Source organism: Rhineura floridana, chromosome 3 (assembly GCF_030035675.1).
Source record: "Rhineura floridana isolate rRhiFlo1 chromosome 3, rRhiFlo1.hap2, whole genome shotgun sequence".
Taxonomy (NCBI): domain Eukaryota; kingdom Metazoa; phylum Chordata; class Lepidosauria; order Squamata; family Rhineuridae; genus Rhineura; species Rhineura floridana.
This window is the reverse complement of record NC_084482.1, coordinates 5,016,014-5,038,513: the sequence shown is the minus strand read 5'-3', so window position 1 is coordinate 5,038,513 and position 22,500 is coordinate 5,016,014. Positions and strand designations below refer to the sequence as shown.

The 22,500-nt window shown below is 46.5% G+C and overlaps 1 protein-coding gene across 17 annotated transcripts in view; it reads right to left on the bottom strand.

The window, feature by feature from the left end:
- Positions 1–22,500, bottom strand: part of IQSEC2 (IQ motif and Sec7 domain ArfGEF 2) — a 162,768-nt gene that overhangs the window by 9,077 nt on the left and 131,191 nt on the right. For all 17 annotated transcript variants that reach the window (XM_061614006.1, XM_061614007.1, XM_061614008.1 and 14 more), the window contains 10 exons: positions 20,125–20,416; positions 18,685–19,083; positions 14,719–15,596; positions 9,699–9,860; positions 9,244–9,366; positions 4,647–4,813; positions 2,036–2,175; positions 1,806–1,931; positions 567–666; positions 73–234 (listed from right to left, as the gene is read on the bottom strand). In XM_061614006.1, the coding sequence (XP_061469990.1) occupies positions 73–234; positions 567–666; positions 1,806–1,931; positions 2,036–2,175; positions 4,647–4,813; positions 9,244–9,366; positions 9,699–9,860; positions 14,719–15,596; positions 18,685–19,083; positions 20,125–20,416 (2,549 nt within the window). The remainder of the gene's footprint in view (positions 1–72; positions 235–566; positions 667–1,805; positions 1,932–2,035; positions 2,176–4,646; positions 4,814–9,243; positions 9,367–9,698; positions 9,861–14,718; positions 15,597–18,684; positions 19,084–20,124; positions 20,417–22,500) is intronic.

Sequence of the window (22,500 nt, the reverse complement as noted above, 5' to 3'; positions counted from 1 at the left end):
CCTCTGCCTGTCTTCCCGCTGTGTGTGTGCCCCTCTGAAACTTCCCCTCATCCTTAGAAAATCCCCACTCACATTCCACACGGTATTTCTCCATCTCTTGCACTTCAGCAATGGATTCCCGCAAGTCACTGGTAAAGCGCAACCGATCCTGCAGGCTGGGGGCATTGAAGATGATCAAGACCTTCCTCTCCCCACCAGGAACAGCCGAGAGCAGCTTAATCCCAAATTGGTAATCTGGGTGGGAGAGAGACACATTGGGTGACTGTGGGTCCACTACTCCCCCTTCAAGGTGGGCAACTGGTAACACAGAACTGAGCCCGTGTGATGGGGAAGGGCACCAGGACATTTCCAACTGCAGACAAAGGCAGGAGGAGCAGAAACGGGGTCAATGGCAGGTATGGGGCTGAAGGCACAGCATCAGAGTGGATCATGGTTAGAGGCCCATGCGATCAATGTTTGAGAGGATAGGAAAAGATGGTAATTTGGGGAAGCTGATAATATACTGCATAGGGTTGGGCAACAACCAGGCTAAAAGGTTCCTGTGCCAAGAATCAAGAGAAACTCACAGGAATTCTGGAAGAGCTGCAGCTGCATCTCGACAAGAGGGAAGCTCTGGCGGAAACTGTAGGTCACAAGGATCTTCTTCTTCTGGAATATCTTTGTCACCTAAACGTTAGGAGAAGCAGGGGGAGTTAGATCACTTGAGCATAATGGACAGAATAACTATCCCCTAATTAGCTGGACCCTGCTTCTTTCCTGGCTTGGAACAGCCTAACCCACAAGTTGCCGCCCTGGGCTCCTGCTGGGAGGAAGGGCGGGATATAAATCAAATAAAAAATAAAAAATTAAGACTTGATTCATTCTTACATTCTGTTCAAATGATCACATTAAAAAATCCAAACAAACAGAGGGTGGATTAATATGTTATTAAAGTAGAATAGGCTGTTTCCACATGCCTGGGTACTATCGCTATAGAAAGGAACCACAGGGACTGGCCCATTGACATGGTTCCTTCTCGTATCAGTCATTCCAGCCCTCAGGGGAGAGGCAAAATCGTCACAGAAAGAAAACAAGCAAGATTCTTTCTTAGGATGTTTTTAGAGCAGAGTGGGATGTGGTCACATGGAAGGAGCTCTTCCTGTTTTGTGAGACAGTCTACTGCCCTCCAGACATTTTGGACTACAACTCCCATCAGCCCCAGCCAGCATAGCCATGATGTCATCCAAAACATCTGGAAGGCCCCAGGCTGGAGAAAGCTGCTATATAAACAGGGTCCTGAAATGGTCAAAGACACCATTTCACCCATTCTTGTGTCTGTCCAAATGCAGTCCAAGCATCTGGGCTCCTACATTTTAAAGCAGTAGCCTCGCATTTGTTAATATTTCTGCTATAATAGCATCCTCAATCAAATGCCTCTCAAACTGGCATGGATTTTTCACATATTCAATCATTTAATTTCATTTTTTCCACAGGATCCTTTTCTTCACTGTATGGTGTTACTGGCAAAAATATTTTTTAAAAAAACATCAGTCAGTCTGCACATTTTTAAACGTGGGAGAGAATCAAGAGATGACAGGCAAGCACAAGGCACAGTTCAGCAGTTGTGGCCTCTCCCAAGGAATCCTGTGGATTTTTGCTTGATGAGGATGCTGACAACATCCAAGGTCCCTCTTCACCCAGGCTCCTCGAAACAGAGGAATGGCAAGGCAGCCAAATGTGCTCAGAGTAAACAGCTCCCCTCTCTTGACTCTCCCTCACCACCAAGAAGCCAGGTGTCTTCACTCCCTGCCCAACCCAGTCCTTACCACTAACAGGTCGTTGAACAGGAAGACCTCCCTCTGGTGCAGCCCCAGCCTCTGTGGCCGGTTGGGGTCAGGGACCTCATACAGCTGACAGCAGCAAACCAGGCGCCTGTGGGGCAGAGAGAGAACCTGGGTGGGGCAGATAGAAAGAGCAAGTTAGGAGTGAAGCCAGAAAGAGGGGAAACCTTCAAACAAGCCCCAATCCACCTCCCCAGAGTGCCTCTTCCACTCACCGGCTTTTTGCCCACAATCATACGCTCAACTGCCTGGACCTGAGAGACGTGGTCATCGTTGGTACGCAGCTCCCGGCTCTGAATCCGCTGGTAAATCCCTACCAGCAGATCACGGGGAATGTCCTCACCATTGTCCACCCCTGGCAAAGAAAGAGAAAAAGAACAGCAAGTCCACAGGTTGCAGGGAGAGATTGGACCAGATATAGTCTGTCTAGGAAGCAAATGGAACAACTTTATGTAGCACTTTAAAGTACTTTCCATCGATTATTCTCAGGAGTCTGTACAACAGCCCCATAAAGCAGGGTCATATTATTATCCCTATATTGTAGACTGGAGCTGGAAGAAATAATGACTCGTCTAATGCTACTCACTAGCCACACTTGCACCAGCTGATGCACTCAGACCTATTGCTCCTGCTTCCCTCCTCCCTTTGCACAAGTGGGGAAACAAACCAAGTACCATGATGTCTGAACAAAGGATTGTGGTTTGTTTCTCCCTAACAAGATGGGAGTCATAAGCCAATAACAAACCCTGGGTCTCTTTTTGGGGGCTGCCTTCCGTCAAAGGAATTTGGAAGGTTTGTGAATCATGATAAAAGCCTGTTTCCCAGAGGTGAAGGTGGGAATGATGCTACGTCACAAGCAGCAATCCCTCTTTCAAACTATCATCTGTCTTCGGCCTTAATTAACGATCCTCGAGATGTTGAGCCCTCTTTGGCGTATCAACAAAGACTTCCTCTTAAGAATTCTAAAGCTGATGTATGAAATCAAGTTTGAGAACCTGGTTTATCCAAGACTGAAATATTAATAAGAGTGTTAGCTCCTGAGGAAAGGTGGCAATCAGGTCACCCTTGGGTCAGGAAACCACATGGCTTGTAAGGTCACCCACCTATCCCAAGCATGGCCATTCTTTACAAGGAAGGGAATAATGAAGAGGAAAGTGAGTGGAAATGGAATATAAAGGGCTTGCTTGTGGAGCTGTCCTTTCTAGCACTGCTGAGACAGAAAACATCTCTGCCAAGATGCAACATGCAGATTTACAGGGTCAGAAGGTGACTGAGCTGGATCTTGAGGATTATTATCGAATATGTAAACAGCTGGTATAGCACAGTGGGGAGGAGAGCCTGGCTGGGAGTCCAGAGTCGGTGAGTTCAAATCCCCGCTCGTGTCTCCTGGGTGTCAAGGGCCAGCTAAAGATCACCCCCACAGTGAGTGGCTCGGGGGTTACGTGCCCTGCCACCTGTGCAGCTGTGGGCAAGCTGCAGAGTCCCAAGGAGCCCAGTTGCCCCCCAGCTGGCAGTTGCGGACAAGGAAAGGGCTGGCTTGTGCAGCTGTGGCAAGCTGAGCAGACCCTAGCCAGCTGGGGAGGACTAGCCTCAGAGGGAGGCAATAGTAAACCCCCTCTGAATACCGCTTACCATGAAAACCCTATCGGGATTGACTTGAAGGCAGTCCATTTCCATTTCAATGCTGCAAAAAGTAAGACTGCACAAAGAATAGGGAAGAAAGCATGCTTCCAGCCCCCCGTCATTCTACAGCATCTGTAACTGCTTTTAACATTTTCCTTCTCTCTGAAAGATTGTTTGCTTTTTGCTTTTTTTTTTTACAAAAGGGGTTTTTAAGTTCATTCTTATTTTCTATGCCTTAAAATACCATATAGCACACTACCAAGATTCACTTTAACTCAGGTTATGCTTTCTCCTCATTTCAATATGAGGCTGGGGACAATTCTGCTGAAGTCTGAAGAGTTAGATAATCAGTGTTTGCTCATTATTATTATTTTTGTAAACCATCCCTGCCAGTTGACAAGTCTGAAGAGAAGAGAGAGACAGAAGTGGCCAACACAGTTGGATGCAGGTGCAGCGTCCCCCTCCCAACAGCTGTGTTGGTGCTGCTTACTGGGATGGTGCAAGAGAGGGGCAGAACGGCAGTGAGGCTGGGTCTGCAGAGGCACCACATCACTATCCCAGTAAATGGGAGTGACACCACTTTTGGGGAGGGAGGCTCTGCACTCTCATTCCACTGCTTGCTCCTGGAGAGAATTCACACCACAAGGCCAGCATCTTGGATTGTGGCAGTCTCAGACCTTCTACAACTAGGTTGTTACATGTAAACGTTTTGTGTTCAGACAACTCAAATCTTGGAAGCCCAAATTCTCAGCCAAGAGGAGAGTTCTGCAGCTTGCATAAATTATGCAAATTGAGCAGATCTTTTGTTCTTGTTTTGCTAGTCAAAAGGGCAGCAAGGACACTGAAACCCCACTATGAAACCACTTCTGGCTTCTGAGATTTTAACAGGCATTGCCCATGTATTTGCAAACCTGTCTGTTTGGCTATGAGGGCAAGAAACCTGCTGGGTTTAAAGACAAAACAAAGAACAACACTGTTTGGAAAGCTGAATTGTACATTCAACACATTTTGTGCTTTTCCAAATTCCCACATAAATGCAACCTGTACAGAACCCTGCATACAGCATGGGACTCCTTGTGTTCTGGATTCCAGCCATTTTCTCATAGGGAGCCAAAGGAAAGGAACAATAGTCAAGATCCTTTGAGCACCAGAGAGGTAGGTGTGCGTGCGTTGTGTGTGTGTTTAAAAAAGATCTTTGCTTACCTCGCAAATTCTTGATGAAGTCATCTAGTTTCATCTTCCTCTCTGCCTTGACACTGGGGCTGTACATGTCAGTGTTAAGAAGGATGATGGCGAAAGCCAGGATGAAGATAGTGTCTGGGTTCCGGAACTGGCGCACCAGTGGGGCATTACATACACAGTAGCGTTGGCTGAAACAAAGTGTTGTGGAAGTCGAGAGAAAAAGAACGTAACAGTGAAAGCAAAGTCAGAAGGAACAAATGGTCAGCATCAGCTCAAGGTATTTTGCTGCTCAAGGTGAAAATTTTAAGAAAGATCCTACCTCCCAACTCTGACTAATTATACATATAGGATACAAGCCACTAAAACTTCCTTTTAATGTGGCCAGTGCAGGCAAACGTCTTGCTGCCCTTGAATCAGATTTGTCCATCTCTTTACTACTCTTAATAGCACTCAAATTTCACCTTGAGGTGACCACCTCATCCTGAATCATGATAGGGCCATCTATGATGATGGCAAACAAAGACAAGAAATTTAGACCGAATTCTCATAAGGCAATCTTAATGCATCAATTTAAATGCGATAAGCACTTTCTTCAAATGCATTCTTGAAAAGCAAAATCCAGTGTTTACCACACAAGCAAATTGCACTGAAAACTCTAGTTCATCCGATCATGGAAAATGGTAAAATCTTATCACACAGGAGGACTTTTAAATGAAATATAAAAGTGGTTGACCCACTCACCTTGAGGTGAAACTCACCAGCTAAAAAAGCAATATAAGTAATGGGTCTTAGTGGAGTAAAAGTAAAAGCCAATTGGTCAAACCCTTTTGGGGGCTAAATTAAAATTGTGTTTCCCCCCCATTAAATTAAGAATTCATACTGAGGCAGAAAGTTATAAAATTACAGGAGTTCATTGCCTGCCTGTTTGATTCTGCTTTGAAATTATAAATATTTATGGAAATTCCACATACTATTATGGAAAAGTACAGCTGCTATGTTAACTTATAACCAGCCTTCTAGCTGTATAAATAGCAGGGCTGCATGCTGTAAGCAGATAATCAACAGATTCATTACCTAAAGCGTAAGTGGATTAACTGGTGAAGGCCAATTTTAAATCGACAAAGCTGAAAATTAAAGACATGCTTGTTGATTTTTGAGGCTATTTTTGTGCTGGTTCATTACTGTAATGTGGAATGAAAAAAGAAAAATATGACCTTTGCTTATTAACAAATGATGGTAGCTTTTGTTTGTTAAAACACATTCTTTCACAGGCCTTTAATGTCACAGCATATATTAGAAAAGTTTTGTAATATGCTAATATATATAAATATAATCAGGCAATCCACTGATTAATCTGTTTAGAGACAAAGGTTGGATTCGGACTGAGTTAGCTGCCCTTTGTTCTCACTGAAATCAATGGGACAAGCCATGACTAATAAGTTCCATTGCTTTCAATGGGAACTAAGTTGACTGATTTAGTCTAGAATCTAGATCCAACTAAAAGTCTTAATATTTAATAGGCCTAATTTATATTCAGTGTGGACATTGTTGTGTAAGTAGTAACACAGGGTGCTGAATCTAATGTGAAGATTTTATACTGCTATATTGGGAAACATTATATAAAAAAAATCCAAGATCCCCAGTAAAGTCTTTTGTGTGTATATTTACCATGTGCCAGGAAGACATGCATACTCTCACTCACTCACTCACTCACTCACCCACACACACACACACACACACACACACACACAAAAGATATACACTAACCAGGGATGTGCAGATTTATTTCATTGTGCAGAATTAAGCTTATTTGCAGTATTTATACATTTTGATTATTAAGACAACTTTGTATACAGATTCCACATTCGCCCCTGACGAAGGCCGAGTTTTGTGTGGCCAAAACACGTTGGGCATATTATATTTTCTCAAATAAATTCATTTGGAATTTTATCATCTGCGTTCCTCTCCTTCCGGCATGTTGGGGCTTCCCCCCTCCCTTCCCTCACCTCCATCCTTCGGATGCCAGCCACTCCTGCTACCTATATTTACCATGTGCCAGGAAGACATGCATGCTTATTTTGTAGGTGGATGCTGTCTAATTTGATAGAATACTCTCACTCACTCACTCACACAAAAGATATACACTAACCAGGGATGGGCAGAAGGTAAATCAGGATCTATTATTTATCATTATAATTTATGTATTAAATTTATATTCTGCCTTTCCTCCCAGTAGGAGCCCAGGGTGGCAAATAAAAACACTAAGAACACTCTAAAACATCATAAAAACACTAAAACAAAACAGAAAGAGGTCTGGGATTTCATCATGGTTCCAGACCTGAAGTGCCTGAGACTCTCCTCAGTAAATTAAAGTAGTTGCTCATTCCTTCTTCTTTTGTGTATTCAGCGAACTGCAGATGAGGTGTGCAAGCCAAGCTAAGCATCATGCTTCAGGGGAAAGCAATATTCCTTGGTCTCCTGGCTTTGCCAGGACAAAGGTTGTCTAGCCAGTTTACCTAGAGGAGAAATACCTTCCCATCCTCCAAATGAGGATGATCATAAAGCAACTGCTAACAATTGAGACATTACTCCAAACCACTGTTAGTACAAACCACAGTCTACGACCGCGTATCAAACCACAGTTTTTGGTTCTAGTTTGCTAGGTAGTTGCAAACCACAGTTGCAACAAACCATAGTTAATCTGACTTGAGTTGAAAACTCCAAGAATGTATTTGGGGGTGAGAGGAGAAGGAAATCCTTTTTATCCAAACATACAAGACAACCTTGGTAAGCTTTAACCCAACTCTGGTATTGAAGCCAACAAAATTCACAACTCTTTTTTTAGGGAAGGGGAAAAACTTGACAAAATCTAGAATCAAACCCACCTTTTCCTTTCTAGCTTAATGACCAATTTGTAAGCTGTTAAGAGTTTCTATCTATGGACTTTTAAAATCAGCTAAAATAGTCCTTCCTACATGGACAATTCTCATCCACTGGCTCCCTGCAAACCCAACAAGTCAGCTTTGGGAATGAAAGTTCCTTCCTTCCCTTGTCTCCCTGCTCCACAGCATATTCCCCCCTCCCTTACTTTGTTTGACTTAACCATGCCTTAGGCTGCAATCCTCTATGCACTTACCTAGGAGTAAGTCCCACTGAAGTCAATGGGGCTTACTTCCAAGTAGACATGTAAAGGATTGCACTGTGAGTATTGCATTTGCAACATCTGCTAATTTTGGCTAATGCTAACCAGGGATTTCAAAGTCACTTCAAACCCTGGTTTCAAACTCTAGTTAAGAAAGAACTCCTGGTGAGTGTTAACCATGGTTTGCGGAGACATAACGTTAAATCAAGGCAAGGAAAACAAGGAAGGGAGGGACAAATTTGGAAAGAGGAATTTACACCAGAGATGGAAGGCAGTGCATGTTCTCAAATATGCTTTCAGTTTGCAAGGGGCTAGTGTTATTTCTACACTAGCCCTTTGATGTGTTCTGGGAAGTGTGTGTTCTCAGCCTTATAAACTAAACAGGCCAGCTCCCTTAATCTCAAGCTCTTTCATAGTTATCCAGCAATTATTTTTTAAAGGGACAGCTGTGCAGCAGCAAAAACAACACAGTCCTGTGGCACCTTGAAGACTATAAGCTTTATGATCATTTTATTTGTTCAAAGTGAACGGGCACAAGCCCTGAAATCTCATTGTCAACTCTGTACACTGTAGTTGGGTATTCTTATGTTTTTGGGGGGTGGGGAGTTGCGCTTGTACTCTCTCAATAAAAATTAATTTAAAAAACCCACACAAGTCCTTAAATCCTACTTAGGCAGACTTACAGCCTAATCATGCGTTAGCTCAGGCTCAGCAGTCTTTGCACACAACGGGGTGAGTTTGCATCTCTTGATTATGCAAGCCCACCAGGTACTGCTTTGCCAGGCTCATATGTGCATGCGCTGTCATACACATTTTCCCTGTCTGCTCTTTCTTGAGGCAGATGGATCAAGTGGGAGGGATACATGCAAATGGGGATGTATGCGCACATATGACCAATTGCAACAACATGTTCTAAACACCGTGGGAAGGGATCTACATAAGTTAGCGACTCATTCCAGCAATTCACCAGCGCAAAATTTATATACTACATCCAGCAGATCAACCTGCTCCTTGTTTGTGAAAGCGCTGAATGGTTTTTTAGCTGTTCAGATTTCAGTATTTTTTTTCTTTTCCTCATAGTTTAGTCCAACAGAAACAAAATCAGTGTTCCAGCTGCACTTACTTCCATGGAAATCAAAGCTGACATAGGGAAATTATTTGCATGCCCCTTGATCCAGGATAACTTTAGACACTATGTGTTGCAGCATCAGAATACAAGCTCTCTCTTGCTACTGGGATTAACCAAAGAGATTCTGGGACAGAACCATATGCTCCCATTGCACATGGCTTATGTGAGCCAGATGTTGCTGGACTCCAGCTCCCATCAGCTCCAGCCACAATGGCCAATGTGCAGGGATGATGAGTTGTAGTCCAACAAAATCTGGATGGCACCAGGTTGGAGAAGGCTGCTCCAGACTAAGTGCCCCCAGTGCCTTAGAAGGAAACCTCGGAAAGATGGCAGAACCTCCAACATACCTGAAGGCCTCAATGAGGCGCTCCACTTTCTGCGCCTCGCCTTGCACCCGAATGTGAGACTGGAACTTTCGCAAAGCTTCATCCAGGTCCATGTTGGAGAAGTCCATCTCGTCTACTACGCAGCTATAAGGCAGGAGAAAACAGGACAATGACACATGGTGGCAAGTGGGAAAGGGAAAAGAGATATTGGCCTGAGATGTTTCAATCCTCGGCATCTCCATGTATGGCTAGGAAAGAAGACTCCTGTCACTCTGAAACCCTGGAGTGATATTGCTAGTTAGCATGGACAACACTGATCTAGATGGATCAATCCTCTGATTTGGTATAAGGCAGCTTACTGTGTTCCTTATCACTTCTCTCTCTGAAAAATGTAAAAACCATAAATATTTTTGCAACCAGATGTGAGCTAAAATCACGGCAAGAGGGCAAGGAAGGAATCATGCAAAACTCCTTACTCAAGTACGTCCCGGTTGAATTGCTTTTGCCGGTTGCCCAGAAATTCACCAATCATCTGCCGGCTCAGCCCTTTCCGCTCCAGGATAAAGCGTGCCACGCCAACTGGGGTGTCTGACAGGAAGCCTCTCTCAATCAAATATTGGATCCCCTTCTCTGGTTTCCTGCCGGTGGGATGAGAAGGAGCCTTTATGCATGGCATACCTGAAACCATTTTCACCTGGACCCCACTTCCCCCAGATCTGTGATACCTGAGCAGAAACACAGGGCACAGCACTTAACTTCAAAATGAAAAAGCAAAACAAAAGCAAGGAAAGAAAATAGCTTTTCCACATGTTCCAGGTGAAGGACAGTACTCCAGAAACCACCCTGAGTTCCAGTATGGTTTTCTATATTTAATTTTCTGGAGTGGGGAGGGGAAGGAAACAGAGGTGAGGGATGAGCACTTGATTCCCTCACGTTAGTTGCATTTGTTGCTTTTAGTCAAAGGCCTTTGCAGGCTACCCAGCAGCTCTTGCTCTGTTTCGATTCCACCTAATCCTTGAAATTTCCATTTGGTCATGCAAGGAAACCCAAGGTTGGAGCCAGTTAAGGACTGGTTATTATAAATGATCCAGTGAAGACACCTGCCAACCAGGCTGGTGCAGGAGATTTTCCTGCCCCACACGACAGCACCACAAAATCTGAGTGATACTTCCCAAGGCCCTTATTCATGTTGCAAAGGATCATGGGAAGCAACTCTCAGATGGCATTCTACTTCATTGCACCCTTAAACACATAGCTGGTGAGGTCAGCCCACCTTGCCCTAAAGAATGAGGACAGAATATGTTCTCATTTCAACAGCCAACATGCCAGAATTGAGCAAACCACAGGGCAAAGAGGATGGTTACCTTTGCCCTTTCCTAGAGGGGAGCTATTTGTCCCAGGGTCACTGCAGGTAAGGAGTATTTGCAGCAGCTTTAACATCACATTCCCACAGTGAGCAGCCCGACAGCCAAGACAAAATAATAGTTTTGAACTGAATTGTATAATCTGCTGTAAGTCACCTTGAGGACCACTTAGATCAAAAGGTGGGGCGCATATCTTGAAAATAAATAGACTACTTGGGTTGGTGGATAGCCATGCTGGAATGTGAGAGAAAAATATCACTCCTTTTCCTTGCCCCAACGCCTAGACCAAGAGGCTCCCCAACTGGCAAATCCTGACAGTTGGGCTGCATTTTTCTGCATATCATAACAATCCCCCACTGCAGTGACAGATAATGCTCCTTTCCCTAAAGAAAAATGCTCAATCCAATCTCCCACAATGGGGAAAGCAGCAGCCATATCTCAGGGAGCAGACAATTTAGAATAATTTTGTTGCCTTGACTAGGGCACTAACTTTGCCTCAGGGAGCAAAAGGACTAAAAAGCTAAGGCCAGATTTTGGGGGTGGGGGGAGGAACTAAGTAACTCAGAAAACCAAAGCTGACTTAAAAACTCTCCAAATTGGCTGAGGCCTGGTCTACACATGCAGTAGAATGAGACGGTAGAATAGACTGTACAGTAGGGCCCCACTTTTCGGTGGCTTGCTTTTCAGTGTTCCGCTAATACGGCAGCTTTCAATTAGAGTAAGGCCCCACTCATACGGTGCTTGTTCCGCTTTTATGTCGTTTTTCAGGTGTCAGGCGCCATTTTATTTATGGAGTTCTGCTTTTCGGCGGGTTTTGCTTTTAGGTGGGGGTCTGGAACGTAACCCGCCGTATGAGTGGGGCCCTACTGTACTAGTTCAGAATGGATACAGAAGATGCCATTTGTGAATGTTCCCTCATGAAACGCACACACACATACTCTCTGCAACATCAGAAGGAAAGGTTGAATCCTGTCCTTTGTCTGCCGTGCTGGTTTTCTATTTGCAGGGAGTTTTAACAAAGGGAATCATTTTTTAAAAAATCAATTTTCCTCCACTCACAGTCTGAAATGGCACAGTCCATTCTACCACCTCAAGACTCCACTATCTTTTTCTGCCATATGTTTAGGTTCAAGGCTCAGTATTGAAATTCTTCCAGTACCCACAAGATGTCAGCCAAACCTTTCCCTATAATTTTCCTCCAAAATACATCTCTGGGATTTTTGAAAAGAGGTCATTTTTTGAGAGGCAGGGTGTGAGTCTTGGGATACAACATAACATCTGGGTCCCGAAATGTTTCTCTCAACCCCAAAGTCAGCATAATGAATGAGAGCAGCGTTGATTATGAGGTGTTAATATGGCACACGTCGCTCTAGAAGTGCCAGGGAGCAGATGTCCTTATTGGGTGATCTTGAGCCAGAGTGCTGATCTCCCTAAAGCTGATACACAAGATGTCAGTCCCAAGAAGCAAGGACTGGGCCTCATCCCAAAGCAGCAGATTTTGGTGCATGATTAAGAGCAACAGAATGGGAGGCAACCCTATTTGACTTGAGAGTGCACTGAGAAGCTCTCAGGTGCTCTTGCACAGCTCATTACAATGGAGCTCACAGAGGAAGACTTCCTGCTGGATTGCAATCTAACTCTATTAAGCTATGGGGAGGATGGGGAGGTGTGTGTGTTACCCTTTTAGGTTTTCTGCTTCTGGCACCAAATCTTCTTGAGCTGGCCCCATCCTGGACAAGCCTAAAGCCTCTTCTGCCAGGCAAAGGATTCACAAAGAGGCAAATGAGCAGGGATTGTCTCCCAGGGAGACAGGGTACAGAGTTCTCCCAGCCTGGATCTTTGCCCTGAGGACTCAATGTGAGTCATGACTCCAGCTGGTTAATACGATGCGATGGCTGCCTCCCAGCCCCCAAGAGCCTGCCTCCTGCCTCCTGCCAGTGAAACAGATGCTGTCTTGCTCAGTAGCAATTAAATCACCAAGAGCAATAGGAAGCCAAGATCTGAGCCCTTCCCCCACCCCCTTTCTCGACCCAGGAAACCTGTGCGCACTGCAGGGAGTTATCAGCCAGCTGGGATAGCTGTAAGGGAGGTGGTTCGGACCAAAAGGGGCATAGGTAGTTTATCAGACTGCTTCCTTTAAACTGGCTATGTTCCAAGTGCCTTTAATAGCAGCCTACCATGCACAAATTTAAGCGGGTGGGAGTTCTTCCCATCACTTAACTCCATGACATGAAGTGGGAAATGTTTCACCTGATTACATTCCTGCATGTCAGGCTGCTGTTACATGATGGAGTGCCTCTCCCCTTATCAAGCATCCCACACCCTGAGATAAACAGGAGGGGTCCTGCTTGCAGCTCCACCATGGAGCTTGTTGTGTGGGGATCTGGAGCAAGGCCTTCCCTGTGGTGGTGCCCCAGTTATGGAATTCACAACAGTAGTGGGATATCACCACATGGTGAAGGCCCATCTGCTTTCTTGTGCTTTAGGACATCATGTATAGTTTGATCCTGTCTGTCTGTCTTTGCTGCATTGTTTGTCACTGTTTTATTATTAGTGTTTAAACTATTAGTATGATTTTTAAAAAGTTTTGTTAATAAATGGAAGCCACCTTGTGAGGGAAAGTGGTATACAAACATTTTAAAATAAGGCACAGGAATATGGCCAATTTAAAAGTGAGGGAGGGTCCTCTTAGGCAGAAATAGCGGAGCAAAAGCGCTAACCTTCCTGAGGGATGAGGTGTGAGTTTCAATACGTGGGGGAGGGTAGGTGGCTCACAGCTATAATGAGTGGAATCCCTCCCCAACATTCCAAGTGGAATTCAGTGCCTTGAATGCCCAGTCTCCAAATTGTCCCCCAAATTTTGTGGCTGGGGCTTCCTACCAATATTCAAGCACCCAGAGCCCAGTAGTCCAGAAGTCAGCAGCAGCTCATCAGTCCCTCTCCACCTTCCACCTCCTCTTTGTGCTAGTAATCCTTGGTTCAGCCTGTTAGCTGGGCATGGGAGAAGGGGAGACAACACACCAAATGAAACCATCCTTGATTGGAGGAACTGTGTCATCTTGATGATTGTACATTGCCCAGCAACTGCATCGTAGTTATTATTGTCAAGGCCAGGCATATTGTTCCCCTGGAACATCCAAATTTTGCAAGCAGGAAACCCCAAACAATGTGATCAGCAGGAGTTATTCAATAAAAGCCTATCTGCCCACATTTGCGTCTTAAGTTTCTTCTGATTATTATTTTGGCAAAACACGGAAAGAGGAAGCCAGAGTGGAATGGGTGGAGCTGAAACCATGGCAACTCGGAAGTTATTTTCCTCTATATATTTTAATAGTAGCTGAGAAAATGTTCATGCTGTCATATTCTGCCCCACAGTATGTGCTGTGCTTGAGCAACCCCAACACATGCACATACCCCTCATGGGGAAACAGAATATTTAGAGACCTGGTTATTTCTCATATTGATGGTTGAGCAATAGTTTAGTAATTGAAAGCATTTGGAAACAGTGCTGGAGGTAGCCGTGTAAATGCCCTGCTTGCTCAGCGTGCAGGTCAACTCAGAGAAAGAGTAATAGGGCTATCAATGGCTACTAGCCATGATGGCTATGTTCTATCTCTACTGTTGGCAGAAGTATGTCTCAATACCAGTTGCTGGGAATCACAGGCCGGGAGAGCACGGTTGCACTTAGGTCCTACTTGTGGGCTTCCCATAGGCATCGCATGCTGGACTAGATGGGCCTTTGGCCTGATCCAACACGCCTCTTCTTATGTTCTTAATTGGAACTGGGACAACAGAACGGAACACCCTAGTCTTTGGAGAGGGCAGCTATAGGCAGCTTTTATATACTGTCATAGTCTCACTCTCCAACTCAGGAAAACACACAAGCTTCCCTGGGTGCCAGCTATGGGGGGTGGGGGTTAGGGCTGCATAGTAAGGCCAGGATAAAACAGCCAGACCAGGGCTGACACGTATGTGAAATATAAATACCAAACCTCTTCTTTCCAACACAGCTTGCTTCTAAACAAGCCCACTGCTTCCTCTCAAGGCCCACCATTTCCTTCAAAACAGCTATCATTCTGCCACAGAGTCTTCCACAAGCCCTTCCCGTTAACTCTGCCCAAGCATCTCGTACTTGTTGAAAAGATTGAGGCCGATGCGGTACTGGCGACGCTGCACCACGTCGTTGTTGAAAGCAGGAGAGTCCCAGCTGTGCCGCGTCTCCCGCTGGTAAGTCTGCTTGCAGGGCCCGCCAGGGGCTGAGGTGGTGGCTGGGGTGGGGGGGGGAGGGTTGCGCAGGCTGTCGCGGGAGGAGGAGCCAGAGCTGCAGTTGATGGTTTCATTGGAGTTGGTGGTGCTGTTGAGGCTGTCGTTGTCCCCGTCGGAGTTGTCTGGCGCAGGAGGTGGGGGCAGGCGGCCAGGAGCCTGAGGGGGTGGTATCGGCAGAGGTGGGGGCGGCTGGTTTTGTTCAGGGTGGTAATGCCGGTGTGGGTGCGGAGAGCGGGTGGGCCCACCAGGGTGCTTGAGGGTGCCATGGGGGCTGCAGCCATCTTGCTCGTACATGAGGCCCCTATTGAGAGAACCCCGATCAGAGCGGTCACTTAGGTCCACTGAGCTGTCACTGGGTGGTTCGATGGTGAGCAGTGGGAGATGGGCACCACGCAGGCGGTAGTCCCGGCATTCCATACAAGGTGTGCTGCGCCGGCTACCACCCCCGTTCTCTCGGCTGTCCTCCCGCTGAGGCCCACCCCAGTACTCTGGCCGTGGTGGTGGCGGGATTGGCACCGCACTGGGCTCGGGTGGCTCAGTGCTGGGTGGGCGCTCCAGAGAGAGGGGAGACGTGGGAGCTCCTTCATCCAGGTACAGCGTTACATCGCTGAACGAAGTTGCTGCACTGTCACCCTGCTGCTCCTTGGATTCACTCTTCTCCAAAGAAGGCCCCCCTGGCCCTCCCTCCTGGCCCAGTGGGTGGCAGTTCAAAGCTTCATCAATTGATTCTGCCAAAGACTTCACCTGTTGGGAGACACAGGAGAAAGTTAGCCAGGATGGATTCTACTCAGGGCTATGCATAGTGCACCACGGAAACCCATGTTCTGCGTGCTGTATGGATTATGGAAATGTGCGCACCTGTTTGAAAACCAAGTATGATTTCGATCCTCTTTTACAAAGCATACTACAAGCGCAGGAAAACAAAGTATTCCATCAAAGCACAAGGCATATAGAATTGCAGAAAGACAGAGGTTTCACCAATTTACCGAAATCAGCTAAAGTCAACAAAAGGAACACAATACACGCTTTTATATGCAGGCTGCAGATACCAGGGTCTTCAACACTAGAACCATTTAGCATGGCTGAGGCATTGCTTTTTTTTTGCAGTTAGCTGGAAAAGAAATTAGAATGTGGGTTATTCTACACAAACAATATAGCATCATATTATCTAGCAACGCCCTTCCTTATGGCCATGATCCTCCTATAACGTTTATTCACAAGTCCTGCTCAGTAAAAGTCCCATGTAACATTAATTGATTCCTCCTTGCAAGCTCTATCCATTTTATTGCTTCCTAAGAGCGTGCTTGGAAATTAGTGATGAATTGTCCCTCAGTATGCTTCTGATCCCCATGTTGTGTATGTAGGTGAATTATTGGTTTCCTTGCATTTTTTTCTTTTTTAGTAAAACATCTTATTGCTATAAAAGAAAAACAAAAGGAAACAAATAATTAAAGCTCTTCCCCTTTTGCAGGGAATAGAAGTTCACTAATTAACGGTCAATTCTTCACTAATTCCCCCCAGTCATACTGCACAGGAAACCTCCACAGTTACTGGCTGTAAGAGTTCTTGTTCTAGCATGTGGAAATGAAGACACCGAAAAGGTTTTATGCACGCAAACAAACAAAAAATCCATGAAATGTTACTTTTTGTTATTGTTGCTTATTTTATACACTGTATTTCAGTGCAAAGCAAGCATCCAGGTAAGCAGGTAAGCAAGTTTTGATAAATAAGAAGACAAGGCGTTGCTTTCTGGAGGCTGATGTGTCTCCTCATCTCTAGAGACCCTGCTCCATGCCTCTGCTGCCTCCCTCTTGGCCCTTTTCTGAATGTCATAAGGTCTTCCCACTTGTTTTCAAGCCTGTTCAAGCCCTGACCTAGTGTTGATGTGCAAATACTAATGCTTGTGATTTGTTTCTCTCCAAACCACAGTGTTAAGTCAAAGTTTGCTCTTGGCTTGCCAACTGTGGTTTGCTGGGGAGATACAAACCATGAGCACAGGTATGCACGTCATGCTAAGCCAAGGCTCCATGTTTGTTACTCTTGGATCAGCAAATGGAGGAGCACAACAGAAGCAATTCAGCAGCATATATTTAACATGTTGCTCACTCACAGTAAGCCATGGCTAGTGAGGTAGTATAGCTTAGTGCAGAAATGGAGAACCTGTGGCCCTCCATATGTTGGTGGACTACAACTCCCATCACGCCTGACCACTGGCCATGCTGCCTGGGGCTGGTGGGAGGTGCAGACCTGCAACATCTGAAGGGCTATATTAGGGGTGGGGAACTTTCCTATCTTCTAGGGGCTGCATGCCAGTGGGGGGTGGGGGCCAGAGGTAAAAGTGGGCAGGGCAATGGATGTGACCCTTTACCTTTATTCAATAGGCTACATTCTAGCCATGTAAAAGTTAGAGGTTTCTAAACCATGTTCCATCACCAGGAACATTTAAGAACTGCATTTCATTTGATGAAGGGTTGGGAGGAAGACGGTTCCACTTTCAAATGCCATCCACCATGATTCTGTTTATAGCAAATAAACTCTCTCTCTCTTCGGCCATTATAGCTCTGCAACTAAAAGGGCTAGACCTCCGCCCTTTTAAAAAAATAAGGAAGCTGCGCATGCAGGGCCTGCCGACCTGGCCTCGGACGAGGGGCTGCAGCGCGTGCTCCAGGCCGGGCGGGCGCTCCACGGCGGGGCTGGCCAGCTCCAGCGGCTCCTGCTCATCAACAACGCCGGAGGACGTGGGGGGGGCGAAAAAGACCCTGCACTCCAGTTCAAGACAGCTATTCCGGCGCTTGTTTCCTCTCGGGGGCTGCTTGCTTCTCGTCTACGGATGCTGCTGTGGCCCAAGACGCAGGAAGGCCACGGCGAGGAAAGGCCTCCAGCGGCTTCTTGCTCTCCCTCCCCCCCCCCAATCGGGCTCCACCTTTGGGACCCTCGCAAGGTGAACTGGCGGCTCCAGGGCCAGAACTTCCACCGGCTGAGAGGGCCGTGCCACTCCCAGAACTATGGGGATTGGACTATGACTGAGAGAGTGTGGCTAGCCTTGCAAAGTAGCCCAATGTCTATAACACCTATTTTGCCAAAGTGAGGGGAGAGGTAGTTTGTGTTAATTTTGAATTGTATTACAAATTGTATTGTTTTTATTGTTTATTGATGTATTATTGATGTTTTATTGATATATTATTGATGTTTTATTGGTGTATTTTTATATTTTTTGTAAGCCGCCTTGAGGGCCTTTTGGCCGGAAGGCGGGGTAGAAATATTAAAATCAATCAAATCAATCAAAACGTCAGAGATGGGCCTTAGATATCCCTGAAGGACACCTGGGACCGCTCACTGTAGAAAAGGGGTGTGGAATCTTTTTTTGTTGAGAGTCACAATCCTCAGTAGTAATCTGTTGGGAGCTACATGCCGGCAGTGGGCAGCGTCAGAGCCAGTGGTGGACAGGTCCTCCATTTTCTCTCTCTTTTCTTGCACCCCTATTCTTTTTTTCTACTACCCCATTCTCTCTCTCTGTGCCACCCCCTTTCCCCTCATGTTTTCCCTCCTTGCCACACCTATAAAATTAGGCCAAGGGCCAAATACCCTTCCCACTGTAGAAACGAAGCACTGGAACCTCAGGAAAATTGGCTAAGGCTGAGGTTATGCTTAGATCATGGGAGGATGAAGTCATAATTGTGGCAAGAAAACAGAAAGGGTTTGAGAAGGGCTGAAGAAGGTCCAGAAAGAGCCTTGAGGTCATGACAAAGTTGGAAGAGCCAAGAGGGTTGTTGAAAGGTCTCAACAGGACAGAGAAAAAGGCAAAGATGGCATAGAGTGGGGCACAGCCTACCTGCTTAGAGAAGGAGTCCTCTAGCTCAGTGATGTCATTGCAGAAGCCTCCGGAAGAGGAATGCAGGGAACCGCCATCCAAGCCAGCCCGACAGGAGCCACCATAGGGTAGACCCCGGTCCAGCAGATGAGGCCGAGCGCCAGCCATGGTCCCCTCATCCAGTGAGGCAGGCTTGCCTTCGAAGTAAGGGGCATTCTGGACTTTGTCATACTCCTCAAAGGAGTACTGCATCCGCATGTTGGAGAGGATAATGCGCCGTGACATACGGCTCTCAGATGCTGAGCTTCGTAGGCGCTCAAACTTCTTGTTCATACGGTATTGGCGAAAGGCTGTTTGGATGGTTCGAGCTGCTCGCCGGCTCAGGAAATATCCCCCATACTTCCGCTCCAGCATCTCCACCTGCAGTATGCAACAGAGGATCGGCAGGGATGGTGAGGGCAAGGATTTAGACAACAAAGCAAGGGAAATTATTTGGGTTAAACAAGGAGGAAATCTATGGAGAATCTAAAGGAAGATAGCCTAGGAGGGACCCGATTAGCAAAGGAGCTGGGCAGGATTTTGGAGGCCCCTGAGCAAGATGCCACAGTCGGCCTTCTCAAAACAGCAAAGGGCAGGGCAGCATGAAAGTGAAAGCAGTGCTTTCACTTTCATCCCATCGGAACAAATGAAGTCAATGTCAGACCACCGGGCCATCTCTTGTCTACTCTGGTACTGTCTACTCTAGGGATGAGGATGTTGGGATCCATCAGATGTTGGTGGACTCTAACTCCCATGCATTGGCCAGCATGAACAACGGTCAGAGATAATGGAACTTTGTAGTCCAGCAAAATCTGAAGCACTGGAACCTATTCTGACTAGCAGTGGTTCTTTGTGGTCTCAGGCAGGAGGTCTTTCCCATCTATCTGATCTTTCTGTAACTGGAGATGCTAAAGACTGAATATTCTGCATGCAGAGCGTTCCCTGTGCCACTGAGCTATGACTCTTCCACTGAAAACCCTTCCGACAGTTGTACAGTTTTGTCTTCTTCTGTTCCTCCATCTCATTCATGCTGTCTCTGCTCACACCCACGTGCACGCACGCACACCCAGACCCCCTGTCTCATCCAGCGACAGAGAACTGGGATGGGATATGTTTCTCACATTAAGCAGGGCTTCCAGACAGATTCAAAGCCGCACAATTCTCTATTGTGATGTTCCAACCTTCTCTGGAGCCCAGCGCAACCCGAGAACATTCTCCAAGCCTGCCAGGATTTCTCCCTTTTGGCTGAACAGCACAAGAGACAGATTTGCACGGGCCCCAACTTTCCTGGGTACACAGTGCAAAGCCTCAGCAGGCCTCTGGTGCTAGTCATGGAGGTAAGTGGTGCTCATTATATACGGCTCTTTCCTATATATGGGGCTCTTGGCCCTATATTATATGCGAGCTTAAAAGACCAGTTACCTTTTTGTCCTGGAGGTCTGTCGAGAGCTCATAGTTGTCTGACAGCGCCTTGGAACGCTTGCTCTCTTCCTCTTCCTGCTTCCTCAGCGCCACGCTGGCTGGCTGTAGTCGAGCACGTTGAGCCCAAGGTAGCCCCTGCGACGGAGTGTGACAGACAGAGGAGGAGGATGACGATGGTGCCAAATCGTAGTGCTCAATCTTGGTCACCTCAGGGGCACAGCGATATGGAGGCTGACTGCCCAGGCTGTCCACTATAGTGCCTGCCTCACTTCCTGGAGGGTCTCCTTCCACACTGCAGGGGGAGATGGAGAGGGAGAGAGAGGGAGAGAGAGAGAGAGAGAGAGAGATTAAACAAATGCTGAAGAAGACTGACAAAGATCCAAAGCCTTGCTAGGTTTGAGGGGCCCCGTGCCACCCTGCTTTCTTCTTTCACCCAGGGCCAACCATGAGGTAGAGCAAGTCGTCTGCCTCGGGTGGCAAGTGCTGAGGGGCGAGAAGCAGACACAGCTGGGTGTGCCACTTGGCCTGCCCTACACCCCATAACCTCAACAGCTGCCCTCTGATGCAGAAAAGGGCACTGACCTGTTACCAGCGTTGAAGAAAGATTCATTTGCCAATCTGGCTGGCTTTTGCACATGGGGCCAGTCCACAGCTCCAGCACTGTTGCTGCTTGTTTGAGAGCAGGGCAGCAGCAGTCCAGGCTGGCAGCCGGTTGACCATTTCAGAACGGAGCAGAGGGGAAGCAGGAAGGGAACTATACTATAGAATCGTCTAATGCAGTTCCTTTCCCATTCAGACGCAGCTCTATTTTTTTAAATGACATTATTTAAATGCTGCTGGCTGATCTGGTCTCTTTATCAAAACCACTCACTTGGATTTTAAAGTGCATTCCCCTCCCCCTTTGCTTCTAGGACTTTAATTCCAAACTATGGCTCCACATTTTGATGAGAAGAGAGGACTGGCAGCTCCAGCATTCAATGGAGGCTCCACCCAGAGCTGCTGGGCGGGGGAGGGGGAAGGAGAGCATGGAGTCAAGGAATCCCACCCCAACTTACATGTCAAGGTCCAAACTTCGTGGCTCCACTGATAAAGAATGAAAAAGATCACACTACAGGCACCCGATAATGCTGCACTCTATTTGCCATCCTTTTGTCCCATGTCACACTAGCCAAATCACTTGCTGTGGGCAAAAACCAACCTGACACACCCATTCTTTTCCAAACAAATATTAAATTAAAAGCAGCTGCACCCCCTGACTGCCAGTATTATCAGTGTTGCACGGGTGGTGGGAGGGACGAACCTTTCCCTGCCAGCCACATAGCCGTATCATTTCCCTGATTAAGCTAGAACACATCTGCTTCCCCGGCTGCTTTTATCTACCTAACTGTTCCTAGACTGAATCCTAATACAGGCGGGCCGCACTTATATGGCAGGTTCCGTTCCGGACCCCCGCCGTAAAGCGAAAATCGCCGTAAAGCAGAACCCCATTGTGTATAATGGGGCGCGGCATGCAAAAATGCCACAAAAGCGACAAAATTAGCTTTAAAATGGGGAATGAAAGCCACCGCATTAGCAGAATGCCGGGAAGTGAAGAGCCGGCAGGCAGGGCCCTACTGTAACCCAGTCCAGCTAACAGTTTTGGACAGCTTACTGGCAAATCACTTACCATGTAATATTACTACCCAGGATGGTCACAGAATACAGTGGAGAGGAAGCCACTTCATAAGCATGGCGGACACATGGGCTGTGTCTATGTTAGGATTACAATTTGGGGCAGGCATAAAGAGGAAGTTGTGTTGGACGTCATAGGCACTACCCAATAGGTGTCCATTATGACATTCATACAATCACATTCTAATAAAAATGACAAATAATGTTACCCATGCCGAGTTGCAAGAATCAAGGTGGGCTGTTAAATCTAAGTCAGGGGTACCCAATGGAAGCTCACGGACACCATCCAGCCCACAAGATAATCTTAGCCCTATGCAAATGCTCAAACACACTGCACAATTTGCCGGTCTGCCTACCATTTGTGCGAAGAAGCTGAAGACTCTACACAAGCTGAAGTTTTCATAGGTGTTAACACGTGAACATCCCAGTCAGCGCAGGGTGACAAACTGGACACCTTGACCATGTCATGTGTAAATGGCATGAATCACATCAACATATGTGGAGCCGCACATGTGCAAATGTTAGTTCTAATATCCAAATGGTAGGCAAGGGCATAGTGTGGGCACACCAAGAGTTGCTAGTTTGATCCTGATCTCAAACCACATGGTGATTTTGAGCGGAACATAGGACTCATCTCCTCTCATCTCCATAAGGCTACCTGCAGTTCTTGAGTATCTTGTTTTGCAGATTTTAATTCAAAGTGAG